The 15893-nt window shown below is 42.6% G+C and overlaps 1 protein-coding gene across 2 annotated transcripts in view; it reads right to left on the minus strand.

Moving 5' to 3' along the window:
• The window catches only part of LOC132866138 (rho GTPase-activating protein 6), a 321679-nt gene that overhangs the window by 150577 nt on the left and 155209 nt on the right, over positions 1-15893 (minus strand). The window contains exon 1 of one of the 2 annotated variants that reach the window (XM_060898732.1): positions 7820-8184. The exons of the other annotated variant lie outside the window; for it this stretch is intronic. Within the exon in view, the coding sequence (XP_060754715.1) occupies positions 7820-7876 (57 nt within the window). The 5' untranslated portion in view covers positions 7877-8184. Of the gene's footprint in view, positions 1-7819; positions 8185-15893 lie in introns of those variants that run through there. 2 annotated transcript variants of the gene reach the window in all.

Raw genomic sequence — 15893 nt, forward strand, 5'->3', positions numbered from 1 at the left:
TTTGAGCATTTAATCGACCCCACAAATGTGATGCTCCAGAAACTCAATCTGCTCAAAGGAAGGTCAGTTTTATAGCTTCTCTAAAGAGCTCAACTGTTTTCAGCTGTGCTAACATGATTGTACAAGGGTTTTCTAATCATCCATTAGCCTTCTGAGGCAATGAGCAAACACATTGTACCATTAGAACACTGGAGTGAGAGTTGCTGGAAATGGGCCTCTATACACCTATGGAGATATTGCACCAAAAACCAGACATTTGCAGCTAGAATAGTCATTTACCACATTAGCAATGTATAGAGTGCATTTCTGATTAGTTTAAAGTGATCTTCATTGAAAAGAACAGTGCTTTTCTTTCAAAAATAAGGACATTTCAAAGTGACCCCAAACTTTTGAACGGTAGTGTACATAATACGTTCCAAGCAACCCTCAAAGCTACATCACACAGCATAATGTCTGTCATGGTTTAACCTTTGTTTTTCTTGATGTGCAGTACTCTGCAAAGGTCTTTGGCACATGTAAAGAAATGCTGTAGACTAAACATGGCTTAAAATAATGAATTGCAATGTTTCAAGATTAAAAAAATACTATAAACAGTAAGCAGTAAGGCATAATAAATGAAACAAAGTCAGTGTTTGGTGTGAGACGACCCTTTGCTTGGAAAAAAAATAGTCTCAGGCACAATGAGTGCAGCTTTATAAGGAAATGAGCTGTAGGTTTTACTGAGCATCTTACAGAAGCAGCCACAGTTCTTCTGGACACTTTGACTGTCATACTCGCATCTTAATTTTGCACCAAAACCCAGCAGCCTTCATTATGTTTTCTTTTTTAATCTGAAAAGTGCTGTCTTATGAAATATGCTGCTCAGATACAAACATTTTTTTTCCTGTAATATTTCATTTTGTGCTGGAAAACGAACGTTTGGACTCGAAAATGTTTTCGTACTGACTTGATAATGGAGAAGTCATAAAATAGAAATCTATAACAAAGTTTGTATGGGAAAAAAAGGCACCTAAGACTTTTGCACAAGACGCTCAGACACACACTATCCAACTACTCTTGGATACACTGATAGAATGGTAGAACGACAGAATGCTGGGATCAGGCTACGCAATATTTTTGTCTTTCACAATGGTCACCATGCCAGATTAAGCAATCATAGTGCCATAAATTCTTGCCAATTCTTAGCAATACTACAAGTTCAACTCCACCCAATCATCGTTCTCATCCTTTAAAAAAAATTAAAGAAAAAATAGTAGGCTCAGGTACAGTGAGTGCAGCTGAGCTGTAGGTTTTACTGAGCATCTTACAGAACCAGCCACAGTTCTTCTGGACACTTTGACTTTCACACTTGCTTCTTAAATTTGCACCAAAACCCTTTGTTATGTTTTCTTTTTTAATCTGAAAAGTGCCCTCTTATGTAATATGCTGCTCAGATACAAACATTTTTTTCCCCTGTAACATTTAATTTTGTGCTGGAAAACAAACATTTGGACTGTAAAATGTAGAAGTCATAAAATAGAAAGTTTGTATGAAAAAAAAATAGGGTGCCTGAGACTTTTGCACAAGACTGTGCATGCAACTTTACAGCAGGTTTAATGATGTTACAGTTGACTTGTGCATAACACGTGATTCCTATTAGTTTCTGTGAATATGTACAGTACTCAGTGAAATTATAGCAACCATGCAAACGTACATGATGTTATCTGGAAAGTTTGAAGTACAACCCCGATTCCAAAAAAGTTGGGACAAAGTACAAATTGTAAATAAAAACGGAATGCAATAATTTAAAAATCTCAAAAACTGTTATTGTATTCACAATAGAACATAGACAACATATCAAATGTCGAAAGTGAGACATTTTGAAATTTCATGCCAAATATTGGCTCATGGCAGCACGGTGGTGTAGTGGTTAGCACTGTCGCCTCACAGCAAGAAGGTCTGGGTTCGAGCCCCGTGGCCAGCGAGGGCCTTTCTGTGCGGAGTTTGCATGTTCTCCCCGTGTTCGCGTGGGTTTCCTCTGGGTGCTCCGGTTTCCCCCACAGTCCAAAGGCATGCAGGTTAGGTTAACTGGTGACTCTAAATTGACCGTAGGTGTGAATGTGAGTGTGAATGGTTGTCTGTGTCTATGTGTCAGCCCTGTGATGACCTGGCGACTTGTCCAGGGTGTACCCCGCCTTTCAACCATAGTCAGCTGGGATAGGCTCCAGCTTGCCTGCAACCCTGTAGAAGGATAAAGCGGCTAGAGATAATGAGATGAGATATTGGCTCATTTGAAATTTCATGACAGCAACACATCTCAAAAAAGTTGGGACAGGGGCAATAAGAGGCTGGAAAAGTTAAAGGTACAAAAAAGGAACAGCTGGAGGACCAAATTGCAACTCATTAGGTCAATTGGCAATAGGTCATTAACGTGACTGGGTATAAAAAGAGCATCTTGGAGTGGCAGCGGCTCTCGGAAGTAAAGATGGGAAGAGGATCACCAATCCCCCTAATTCTGCGCCGACAAATAGTGGAGCAATATCAGAAAGGAGTTCGACAGTGTAAAATTGCAAAGAGTTTGAACATATCATCATCTACAGTGCATAATATCATCAAAAGATTCAGAGAATCTGGAAGAATCTCTGTGCGTAAGGGTCAAGGCCAGAAAACCATACTGGGTGCCCGTGATCTTCAGGCCCTTAGGCGGCACTGCATCATATACAGGCATGCTTCTGTATTGGAAATTACAAAATGGGCTCAGGAATATTTCCAGAGAACATTATCTGTGAACACAATTCACCGTGCCATCCGCCGTTGCCAGCTAAAACTCTATAGTTCAAAGAAGAAGCCGTATCTAAACACGATCCAGAAGTGCAGACGTCTTCTCTGGGCCAAGGCTCATTTAAAATGGACTGTGGCAAAGTGGAAAACTGTTCTGTGGTTAGACGAATCAAAATTTGAAGTTCTTTATGGAAATCAGGGACGCCGTGTCATTCGGACTAAAGAGGAGAAGGACGACCCAAGTTGTTATCAGCACTCAGTTCAGAAGCCTGCATCTCTGATGGTATGGGGTTGCATTAGTGCGTGTGGCATGGGCAGCTTACACATCTGGAAAGACACCATCAATGCTGAAAGGTATATCCAGGTTCTAGAGCAACATATGCTCCCATCCAGACGACGTCTCTTTCAGGGAAGACCTTGCATTTTCCAACATGACAATGCCAAACCACATACTGCATCAATTACAGCATCGTGGCTGCGTAGAAGAAGGGTCCGGGTACTGAACTGGCCAGCCTGCAGTCCAGATCTTTCACCCATAGAAAACATTTGGCGCATCATAAAACGGAAGATACGACAAAAAAGACCTAAGACAGTTGAGCAACTAGAATCCTACATTAGACAAGAATGGGTTAACATTCCTATCCCTAAACTTGAGCAACTTGTCTCCTCAGTCCCCAGACGTTTACAGACTGTTGTAAAGAGAAAAGGGGATGTCTCACAGTGGTAAACATGGCCTTGTCCCAACTTTTTTGAGATGTGTTGTTGTCATGAAATTTAAAATCACCTAATTTTTCTCTTTAAATGATACATTTTCTCAGTTTAAACATTTGATATGTCATCTATGTTCTATTCTGAATAAAATATGGAATTTTGAAACTTCCACATCATTGCATTCCGTTTTTATTTACAATTTGTACTTTGTCCCAACTTTTTTTGGAATTGGGGTTGTAATTTAGAACATCATTCAGTACCTTAACTTGAGCCAAAGTTCTGGCTCTCTAACTAATATACTGTATGTACAGTATTTATTTCCCCTACTGATAAGATCAGCTTGCCTTGGAAGCCAATCTTCTAGACATCATACACCTTGCAATGCGGATCAACAACATGGGCATGTCAGTAGCTAAAGACAGTGTTTAAAAACCATAACAAAGCTGCTGTGCCTGATTCACTCATACCAGTGCCACACTGACTAATGTACCACCTACTACTTTGGGTGTTAGTCATAGATTTTGCTACAATCTGGATTGTGTATCTGATAGGAGAAAAATATGACTTTGACAGCCATGTTCATGAACATTTCTCACGCTCAAACACACACTATCCAACTACTCTTGGATACACTGATTGAATGGTAGAACGACAGAATGCTGGGATCAGACTCCGCAATATTTTTGTCTTTCACAGTGGTCACCATGCCAGATTAAGCAATCATAGTGCCATAAATTCTTGCCAATTCTTGGCAATACTACAAGTTCGACTCCGCCCAATCATCATTCTTGTCCTTGTGTGTTGTCAGAGAGGATGATCAAGAAATTGTTGGGTGGCACGGTGGTATAAATGGTTAGCACGGTCGCCTCACAACAAGAAGGTTCTGGGTTCGAGCCCAGTGGCCGGCAGGAGCCTTTCTGTATGGAGTTTGCATGTTCTCCCCTGCGTGGGTGCTCCAGTTTCCTCCACAGTCCAAAGGTTAGGTTAATATGGGACGGCCTTGGGCTGAGGTGCCCTTGAGCGAGGCACTTAACTCCCAACTGCTCCCCGGGTGCTGTTAGCATGGCTGCCCACTGCTCTGGGTATGTGTGTGTGCTCATTGCTCATGTGTGTGTTCACTGCTTCAGATGGGTTAAATGCAGAGAGGAATTTCACAAGTGTGTGATGATTAAAGTTGCTCTTCTTCTTCTTAACCATGAAGATGGTTAACTGTAGTTCCTTGAGGTTGATGATGGTTAATTAAGGATTGGTTAATCATTAATTGACCATCAACCTCAAGGAACCACAAAAAGTCCAAATACTGGGATGTTACACGAATTCAGCCTGATTTTGACACGATTTTGGTATTGTCGGCAAATTTCCAGCGTCAGGAACGACAAACGGGTGTTGTAGTGTAATATAATCGAAGACAGAATTAAAATTGGCGTCTGGGACACCCAAGCACACCTGGACAAATTGTCTCATCATCATCATCATTATCATCTTATTCTTATTCTATACTCTTCTAGAGCTTCAGAGACCATGTCAATCATGGCTGTCTTAGGAGCTGTCAAAGCAGGCAAGAAAATACAAAAAAAAAAATTCTGACATGCTAGACAATTTGTCATGGATAGAGAACATCTGGAAGTGGACTGGCCTCACTACACAAGAGGCAAAAAGAAAGACAGCTGACAGGTCCAAATGGAGGAAAACAGTCTCTGAAGCTCTAGAAGAGTATGGAATAAGATGATGATGATGATGACACAAACAGAGTCCGGGTCCGGGTGTTCTTGGGTGTCCCAGACGCCAATTTCAATTCTGTCTTTGATTATATTAAACTACAACACCCGTTTGTTGTTCCTGACGCTGGAAATTTGCTGGCAATACCAAAATCGTGTCAAAATCAGGCTGATTTCGTGTAACATCCCAGTATTTGGACTTTTCGTGGTTTTTTTGAGGTTGATGATGGTCAATTAATGATGATCCAATCCTTAATTAACCATCGTCAACCTCAAGGAACTACAGAACCATCTTCATATCCAAACAATGCACCTTTCAACAGAAGAGTTAACCGGATAAGCACTGAGACTAGTCCAAGGTTCTGTCACAATGTGATTCAAATGGATCTAAACTTCCTTTTTTGTAAAGGAAACTCTGGTAAAGACATTACTTTTCTCATCTCATCTCATTATCTGTAGCCGCTTTATCTTGTTCTACAGGGTTGCAGGCAAGCTGGAGCCTATCCCAGCTGACTACGGGCGAAAGGCGGGGTACACCCTGGACAAGTCGCAGGTCATCACAGGGCTGACACATAGACACAGACAACCATTCACACTCTCATTCACACCTACGGTCAATTTAGAGTCACCAGTTAACCTAACCTGCATGTCTTTGGACTGTGGGGGAAACCGGAGCACCCGGAGGAAACCCACGCGGACACGGGGAGAACATGCAAACTCCACACAGAAAGGCCCTCGCTGGTCACTGAGTTCGAACCCAAAATCTTCTTGCTGTGAGGAGACTGTGCTAACCACTACACCACTGTGCCGCCCCGACATTACTTTTGTTCAACTTAATTTTTGTGTATTTTCAGTGCTAAATGAAACATCCATTATCCGTAGCTGCTTATCCTGTTCTACAGGGTGGCAGGCAAGCTGGAGCCTATCCCAGCTGACTATGGGTGAGAGGCGAGGTACACCCTGGACAAGTCGCCAGGTTGTCGCAGGGCTGACACATAAAGACACACGACCATTCACACTCTTTCAAACTCACAAGCACCACTATATATATATATATATATATAATCTCATTATCTCTAGCCCTTTATCCATCACAGGGCTGACACATAGACACAGACAACCATTCACACTCACGGTCAATTTAGAGCTACCAATTAACCTAACCTGCATGTCTTTGGACTGTGGGGGAAACTGGAGCACCCGGAGGAGACCTAAGCAGACATGGGGAGAACATGCAAACCCCACACAGAAAGGCCCTCGCCGGCCACTGGGCTTGAACCCAGAACCTTCTTCCTGTGAGGTGACAGTGCTAACCACTACACCACCGTGCTGCCCATGAAACATGCACCACAACTCCAGAAGTGCATGCGACCTCTTTCATATAGATATGTATAGCTAGATTCATTTACATATATATATATATATATATATCCCCATCCATCCATTATCTGTAGCCGCTTATCCTGTCCTACAGGGTCGCAGGCAAGCTGGAGCCTATCCCATCTGACTACGGGCGAGAGGCGGGGTACACCCTGGACAAGTCGCCAGGTCATCACAGGGCTGACATATAGACACAGACAACCATTCATACTCATGGTCAATTTAGAGCCACCAATTCGCCTAACCTGCATATTTTTGGACTGTGGAGAAAACCCACGCAGACACGGGGAGAACATGCAAACTCCACACAGAAAGGCCCTCGCCGGCCGCTGGGCTCGGACCCAGAACCTTCTTGCTGTGAGGCGACAGTGCTAACCACTACACCACTGTGCCGCCAGTCAAAAGTTTGGAAACACCTTCAAATATGGAATGATATGGTAAACAAAAAAGTGTTTAAAAAAAACCAACATGTTTCATCTTTTAGATTCTTCATGAGTCATCACTATTTACCTTGATAACAGCTTTGCACACTGCTGGCATGATCTGAACCAGCTTCATGAGGTAGTCACCTGGAATGCTTCTCAATTAACAGGTGTGTCTTGTCAAAAATGGAATTTCTTGCCTTCTTAATGCATTTGACACAATCAACCAGTAAAGAGTAAATAATAAAAATACAGTAAATAGCCCTGTTCGACAACTGTAGTAATCCATATTATGTCAAGAACCGCTCAACTAAGTAAGGAGAAATAACAGTCAGTCATTAATTTAAGACACGAAGTGTCTTTTAGTTAATTAAAATAAAGAAAAAACATCGAATTTGAGGGGGACATGGTGGTGTAGTGGTTAGCGCTGTCGCCTCACAGCAAGAAGGTCCGGGTTCGAGCCCCGTGGCCGGCGAGGGCCTTTCTGTGCGGAGTTTGCATGTTGTCCGCGTGGGTTTCCTCCGGGTGCTCCGGTTTCCCCCACAGTCCAAAGACATGCAGGTTAGGTTAACTGGTGACTCTAAATTGACCGTAGGTGTGAATGTGAGTGTGAATGGTTGTCTGTGTCTATGTGTCAGCCCTGTGATGACCTGGCGACTTGTCCAGGGTGTACGGTACACCCTGCCTGCAACCCTGTAGGACAGGATAAAGCGGCTAGAGATAATGAGATGTGATGAGATGAGATATGTATTCACACCTCCTGGGCTTATTTAGGTAAGTGAAAAAGAAGCAGAAGAGGGACTCAACACACAGGAAGCGGATACTCACGAGATAGGAGATGCGCCTGTCGACGAAAACCGAGTCCCCCATGTTTACAATCCACATAGAAGACCAGTCAGGAAAGAAAAATATAGAAATATATGTATATTTTATATCAATGAAATTTAGAAGAAGAAGAAGAATCAGCTGGATTAAAATCCAGTGGAGATGAGAGGGAGTGACGGCGGATTTGGCATGAAGGGAAAATGAAGGAGTATAATAATAATAATAATAATAATAATAATAATAATAAACACGCTCAGAATAAACGCTCAGGTGCGTCAAAGCCCGGAGGCGCGCGCGCGTTAAGGGACCGACAGCGGAAAGCGGGGTTGCAGCCGCTCATCCATTTCCTTCAGCTTTTCAGAAAAAAAAAAAAAAAAAAAAAAAAATATATATATATATATATATATATATATATATATATATATATATATAAGAAGAGAAAAGAAAAGAAGACGCGATGTTCACTCCGTTTTGCGACTTGTCTTGAGTCTTCACTCACTCTGGCAAAGCAGAGCTGAAGTTCCTCACATGCAGAGGAAGCGCAAAAGGCGGAGCTCATCTCACAGGGGAGTGAAGAAACACACACACACACACACACACACACACAACCTGCTGAGGAGCTGCCGAGGTTATCACTCAGAAATTACAGCCCTCTTTCTCATCTTCATCTCCTATTAATCTGCCATAGGAGTTAATCTGAGATGCTTTTCTGCTCACCACGGTTGTAAAGAGTTGCTATGAGTTACTACATCCTTCCTGGCAGCTCGAACCATCCATCCATTATCTCTAGCCGCTTTATCCTGTTCTGCAGGCGAGCTGGAGCCTATCCCAGCTGACTACGGGCGAAAGGCGGGGTACACCCTGGACAAGTCGCCAGGTCTTCGCAGGGCTGACACATAGACACAGACAACCATTCACACTCACACTCACACCTACGGTCAATTTAGAGTCACCATTTAGTTACATGTTGGTCCTGGGATTGAGATGCTGGCCTCTTCTGCCCCTCAGACCTGCTTGATCCATCCTGGTGCCCTGTGTCTGGTTGGAGTTTTATCGCATCGCTCCTGTGGAGGACGGCCCCATGAGGACAGTTGAAAGTCACACCTGGAGGACGCTCTGGATTCTTACAGTAATGCTTTTATGGCTGAGGACTACAGTTGACTTGTTAACTTTAGGACTGCAGTTGTCATGAACAGTTTTGCACTCAAGTTTCCATCAATGAAGAGTTTATAACATCAACGAAACTGTCTTCATGTTAAAACTGTTAATATTATAGTCAGGCTGTCTGTTGTTGCCCAAATGAGGATGGGTTCCCTTTTGAGTCTGGTTCCTCTCGAGGTTTCTTCCTCATGTCGTCTGAGGGAGTTTTTCCTTGCCACCGTCGCCACAGGCTTGCTCATTGGGGATAGATTAGGGATAAAATTAGCTCATGTTTTAAGTCGTTCAAATTCTGTAAAGCTGCTTTGCGACAACGTTTATTGTTAAAAGCGTTATACAAATAAACTTGACTTGAATTTAGCCTAACCTGCATGTCTTTGGACTGTGAGGGAAACCCACACAGACATGGGGAGAACATGCAACCTCCACATGGAAAGGCCTTCGCTGGCCGCCGGGCTCAAACCTATGACCTTCTTGCTGTGAGGCGACAGTGCTAACCACTACACTACTGTGCCACCCCAGCTCGAACCAATCTGGCCATTTTCTTCTGACCTCTCTTATCAACAAGGCGTTTGTTTCCACCCACAGAACTGTCGCTCACTTAATGTTTTTTTGATTTTTGCGCCATTCTTTGTAAACTCTAGAGACTGTTGTGTGTGAAAACCCCAGTTGATCAGCAGTTTCTCAAACACTCAAACCAATCCATCTGGCTCAAACCAACAAAGTCACACTTTTAGATCACGATTTTTCTCATTCTGATGTTTGAAGTGAACATTAACTCAAGCTCTTGATTTGTATCTGCATGATTGTGCTGGGGCGGCACGGTGGTCTAGTGGTTAGTGCTGTCGCCTCACAGCAAGAAGGTCCGGGTTCGAGCCCCGTGGCCGGCGAGGGCCTTTCTGTGCGGAGTTTGCATGTTGTCCGTGTGGGTTTCCTCCGGGTGCTCCGGTTTCCCCCACAGTCCAAAGACATGCAGGTTAGGTTAACTGGTGACTCTAAATTGACCGTAGGTGTGAATGGTTGTCTGTGTCTATGTGTCAGCCCTGTGATGACCTGGCGACTTGTCCAGGGTGTACCCCGCCTTTCGCCCGTAGTCAGCTGGGATAGGCTCCAGCTTGCCTGCGACCCTGTAGAACAGGATAAAGCGGCTAGAGATAATGAGATGAGATGAGATGATTGTGCTGCTGTCAAAGGATTGGCTGATTCGAGAACTGCATCAAACAGCAGGTGGATGGGTGTTCCTAATAAAGTGGCCGGTGAGTGGAGTTAACCTATGGATGATTTCCCTGGAGAATTACATTGTACAGCCATTTTGCCATTGCCCGTTGCAGCATTCTGACTCAATTGTGGATAGATTTCATTTGTTTTTATCCCTAGTAAATATTTGGACCCAAAGCCATGTTCAATTAGGCCAACAGGGGCCAGGTTAAAAAAAAAAACAGAATTTTCCTTTATAGCATGATAATGTGTGTAAAATGCCACTCGGACTGATTCGTATCTGTATGGTTTGATGCATTGTGCTGCTGTCAAGGGATTGGCTGATTAAAGAACTTCATAAAACAGCAGGTGGATGGATGGGTGTATTTACTAATTTACTAAAAAAAATTGGTACTTCTGATGTTGAAACACATGCATCTAAAAAAAAATGCCTTCCATCAGTTATAGATGACTTGCAACCACGTGATCAAAATGTGCTACCTCATGAGCGTCCGCCATGATGGTGGATATACAAAGCAACTAGGATGGCAGCCGCTGAAAGCGTGTCTGTAAACAATGCTGAATTTTCTCAGTATTACCACGATTTGAACGGTCGGGTGAAGATCAAGTCAAGTCAAGTCAAGTGCTTTTATTTGTCACATACATTTTACATGTAGTGAAACATTTCACATAACAGATTCGACACAAAGAGAAGATAGATATGTGTAGTTTTGACCCATATTATTGAAAAAAGTCAGACTTTTCTGAAGATAAGATGCTTCTACCGACCATCGAGTACCCAGATATCACGTTCTATCTGGTTTAGCTGCCGAAGAATCAGGTCCGACCTTGGACGAAACATAGCCCATTTTCTGAGTGGGTGCCCAGTCTGGATTGTTTCCATCGTATAATTTTGCTGGCGCTCCTAGAAGCGAAATGGTAATACACGTGTTAAAATTATAACAACGCCTGAGTGAACCACGACAAGACAACGCTCATTTTATAGCAAAATTGTAGCAACACGAAATAAAATTCTTCTATGATATTATCGAGAGAGCTTTTGAATCTCATCTGAGATAAAATGATTCCTGCAAACACGAGCTGTTTTGGTTTTAGCCTCTGTTAGATCAGCCCTGCCGATGTTGTTCAGCCGTGCTCATCTCCGTACTAAGCCTCAGAGTTTCCTCGCCGTCTTTCCCAATCATGGACGGAATTCTAAAAAATCGGAACGTGCCACGGTCACGAGTACTGTTGTGACCGCAACCATATACAGCACAAAGATATGGCATAACTAAAAGCAGTGGAAAAACAAAGAGAGTTGCGCAGGCGTGACTATGTTTTCATGGAATGTCGCTTGACCCCCACGTTTGTATATCCACCAACATGGCCAACATCCGGGTTTCTATTTTGCTTTGACGTCACTTGCAAGTCAAGGATAGTCAGCTAAAAATTTCTTGACCATATACACTTTTGTCCTCCATCTATCCATCCATTATCTTTACCGTTTATCAACTGCAGGTTGTGGTGAGGTGGAGACAATCCCAGCTGGCACTGGGCCCTAGACAGGTCACCACACTATCACAGGGCTCACACACACACAACCATTCACACTCGCACAAACATAGTTGACCCCTAATCCGCATGTCTTTGGACTGTAGGAGGAAACTCATGCAGGAAAACATGCAAACCTCACACAGAAAGGCTCCATTCAACCAGTACCAGAATGTACTTCCTGTGAGGCAACAGCACTAACCACTGCACCACCTGCTCCTGTATTTTGTCACATATTTTGCATTTCATTTCATAAATCCAAATATATTTTGCGTCTATTTCACATCATATATTTTGCTTCGTTTCAAAATTACAAATACAGACTTGGTGCATGCGAACAGCGATGCAAATATATTGCAATTGCAGTGGATTTACATCATACTGCACACATATTTTTGACACTCACTGGCCACTTCATTAGGTACACCCATCCATCCACCTGCTGTTTTATACAGTTCTCTAATCAGCCAATCCTATGGCAACAGCACAATGCATCAAATCATGCAGATACAAATCAAGAGCTTCAGTTCATGTTCACTTCAAACATCAGAATGGGAAAAATTGTGATCTCAAAGTGTGACTTTCTTTCATTATGGCATGGGTGTTGGTTTGATGGACTGGTTTGAGTATTTCAGAAACTGCTGATCTCCTGGGGTTTTCACACACAACAGTCTCTAGGGTCTACACGGAATGGTGCGAAAAACAAAAAACACTGAGTGAGCGACAGTTCTGTGGGTGGAAACAAATGCCTTGTTGATAAGAGCGGTCAGAGGAAAATGGCCAGATTGGTTCAAGCTTCCAGGAAGGATATAGTAACTCATATAATCACTCTTTACAACTGTGGTGAGCTGAAAAGCATCTCAGCATGCAACAGCAGAAGACCACATTGGGTTCCAGTCCTGCAGCCAAGAACAGGAATCATAGAATCAAGAACAAGTTCCTATTAAAGAGGCCAGTGTGTGTATATTTCAATACATTTTTTTTCTCTATGGGAAAAGATTTTATGACTGTAGACCATCATTTCCATCTACGTAATCATCACTGGAAATGATGATTCCACCACGATTAAAAGGAAACCCTCCTTCTGAAACACATTAGCTACGTTTACATGGGCTGTAATAATCCATTAATAATCAGATTCAAGCTCAATGAGAATGAAATTTCTTGATGTAAGCAGTTTGATCAGAAGGATTCCATTTCCCCATTCCAACTAAAAATTTAATCAGACTGGCAGAGGTGGTGTAGATCTCTGATAATTTGTCTGATCAGAAAATATTCGCCATGTAAACGCTCAATCGGATTACCTTCTGCACCGGTAAACTTCTACGCGTGTTCAGTATGCCTTCACGCAGTGATGACATTGTGACGTAACTCAACACATCTATCTTTATGAAGCAGAGTACGCCAGCTATCGGTGCCTATCATTCCTACATTTGGTGCTGTTTTATTGATTTGATTTGTGTCGTGTTTTCGCTATTCCTGAGACCCGGTGACATCACAGGGGGACATTACTAATTACAGTGATGTTTAAGGAAAAACAAGTAAACAAGCTCAAACAGAAGGGATCAGGTTTCACTGTTCGCTCCTAAAAACAAATGGTCAGTGTTATATTAATGGGAAGTCCATCATAGATATAGCTTAAAGCTCTGCTGCATTGCTCTTTTTAAGTACAGTTGGACCAAAGCAAGGCTTGGACTTGACGACGTACTTGGCTTTCCTTGGAAGTGGGAAGTCAGAACTTGGAATTATTTCATTTTCGAAATCGTCCATGCATTCGAGCTACAAAATGCAGGAAAAACCACGCATCCATGTGGATCATAGCTAGCTGGCTAACTGTGACGAGAAAGGTATGCAGTGAGCTGTACAGTCAGTGTTATAGATTTAACAAGTGAATATTTCTTCATGCTGATTGAGCAAAAGTAAATATTTTATATACACAGTTTAATGCATTTAAAAGTAAGAAGTACTACTTTGTTTACGGTCTATGCTGTGAGTAGACATGCTGATTGGACATTTCTTGCTGAACTCGGGGTGAAGTGACCATCCGAAGTTGAAGAGTAGAATAGGGCGGTTTCTTTGGTTTTTCCTCGTCAGAAGTCATAGTTACGAGTTTTAGTCGCGTGCAGCATAAAGCACTGCTGCATCACTCTCCGCAAGTGTGGACTAAATCATAATGGTGCTGCTATTAACAGGTCAAATTGCATTGTGTGGAATGTAGGAAACCATTAAAGCGGGACGGCCTTTCGATTTCATAAAATCGGTGAAATTTAGTTCCCTCTGAAATTTGGTCATTGTGATGTATGTTTATTCCTGTAATAGCTCACAAAATATCAGGCCGTTCTGTGGCTGGGAAGTTATTTAATTTGAGGGGATTCCCGAGCAAATAATGTGCATGAAATCACTCGTTTTGCGCAGTCAAGCAGACAGAGGAAGTCCATGTGCGCCTGTGCAGGTGACCATGCACTGACAGTTCCATCATTCTGTCGCTAAACAAACAGCTGATCACACCAAGGTGCTCACTGACCGCCGATATTTATTAGTTTGGTCCTGCGTTTCCTTTCCTTCGCAACATAACGTCTTTTCTTCTCGCTTTCCATTATTGTATTCAGTCTTTCACGTTTCATTCGCACACTCACGTCGTCCATTGTTCTCTCCTGTTTCAAATTTGTATCCCACAATGCCTTGCACCAATGGCGAAAGCCCACCATGCGATGCATGATGTAGTATCTTAAATTGGGTCATGGTGAAGCAGGAAAAAAATAGTGGAGAATTTAGGGCCATGTGGTCCGAAATTCATTAATTGTTCAATTTAAAAAAAATAATAATAATAAAATTGGAAGTCTGTGATTCGAATTCAGTAGCTTTCGGTCCACTGAACAAAAATAATTGGGTGTCAGGAAAAATCTTTTCATGACCTACACTTGAAAAATCTGAAAGGCAGTCTAGCTTTAATCAAAGTGAAAACAGACATGATAAATGAGGTTTAAAATGAAATGGGAAAAAATGAAATGCAAATAAAGACTGCATGTTATTTATAAGGATGGATATGTTGAGAGAAAAAGTGAATTATGTGGAAAAATGAGAGAGAGAGAGGACATGTACAAACTTCACTCTAACGTCTGTAACAACAACTCCTGCAGCATCCTCTTGAAAGTAGATGACACCTCATCGTACATTGGAGATTTTTTTTTCCCTTTTGTTTTGGGTAAAATTCACAATTTGAGCACAATACAAAAACTGAAACTTTAATCAGAAAACAATGTTTTCTGCTACGTTCAAACTCAAAGTCAAAGAACTCAAAGATTTCCCAGTGTCTGAATCAGTTTTGACTGATGTGATGTAAAATCAAAAGTAGTATTCCATTCATATTAGTTTTTTTCCCCACTTTCACCCAACTCAACTAGCACGTAATGCTTAAATTTATTTATTTAATTTAAAAAAATATATAAAATTCGGGACGGCACGGTGGTGTAGTGGTTAGCGCTGTCGCCTCACAGCAAGAAGGTCCTGGGTTCGAGCCCCGGGGCCGGCGAGGGCCTTTCTGTGTGGAGTTTGCATGTTCTCCCCGTGTCCGCGTGGGTTTCCTCCGGGTGCTCCGGTTTCCCCCACAGTCCAAAGACATGCAGGTTAGGTTAACTGGTGACTCTAAATTGACCGTAGGTGTGAGTGTGAATGGTTGTCTGTGTCTATGTGTCAGCCCTGTGATGACCTGGCAACTTGTCCAGGGTGTACGGTACACCCTGCCTGCAACCCTGTAGGACAGGATAAAGCGGCTAGAGATAATGAGATGAGATGAGATATGTATTCATACCTCCTGGGCTTATTTAGGTAAGTGAAAAAGAAGCAGAAGAGGGACTCAACACACAGGAAGCGGATACTCACGAGATTACGAGAGATTCACACCCACGGTCAATTTAGAGTCACCAGTTAACCTAACCTGCATGTCTTTGGACTGTGGGGGAAACCGGAGCACCCGGAGGAAACCCACGCAGTGATGTAAAATCAAAAGTAGTATTCCATTAATATTAGTTTTTTTCCCCACTTTCACCCAACTAGCACATAATGCTTAAATTCATCTCATCTCATTATCTCTAGCCGCTTTATCCTTCTACAGGGTCGCAGGCAAGCTGGAGCCTATCCCAGCTGACTACGGGCGAAAGGCGGGGTACAC

The sequence above is a fragment of the Neoarius graeffei genome, chromosome 18 (assembly GCF_027579695.1).
Source record: "Neoarius graeffei isolate fNeoGra1 chromosome 18, fNeoGra1.pri, whole genome shotgun sequence".
Classification (NCBI taxonomy): Eukaryota; Metazoa; Chordata; class Actinopteri; order Siluriformes; family Ariidae; genus Neoarius; species Neoarius graeffei.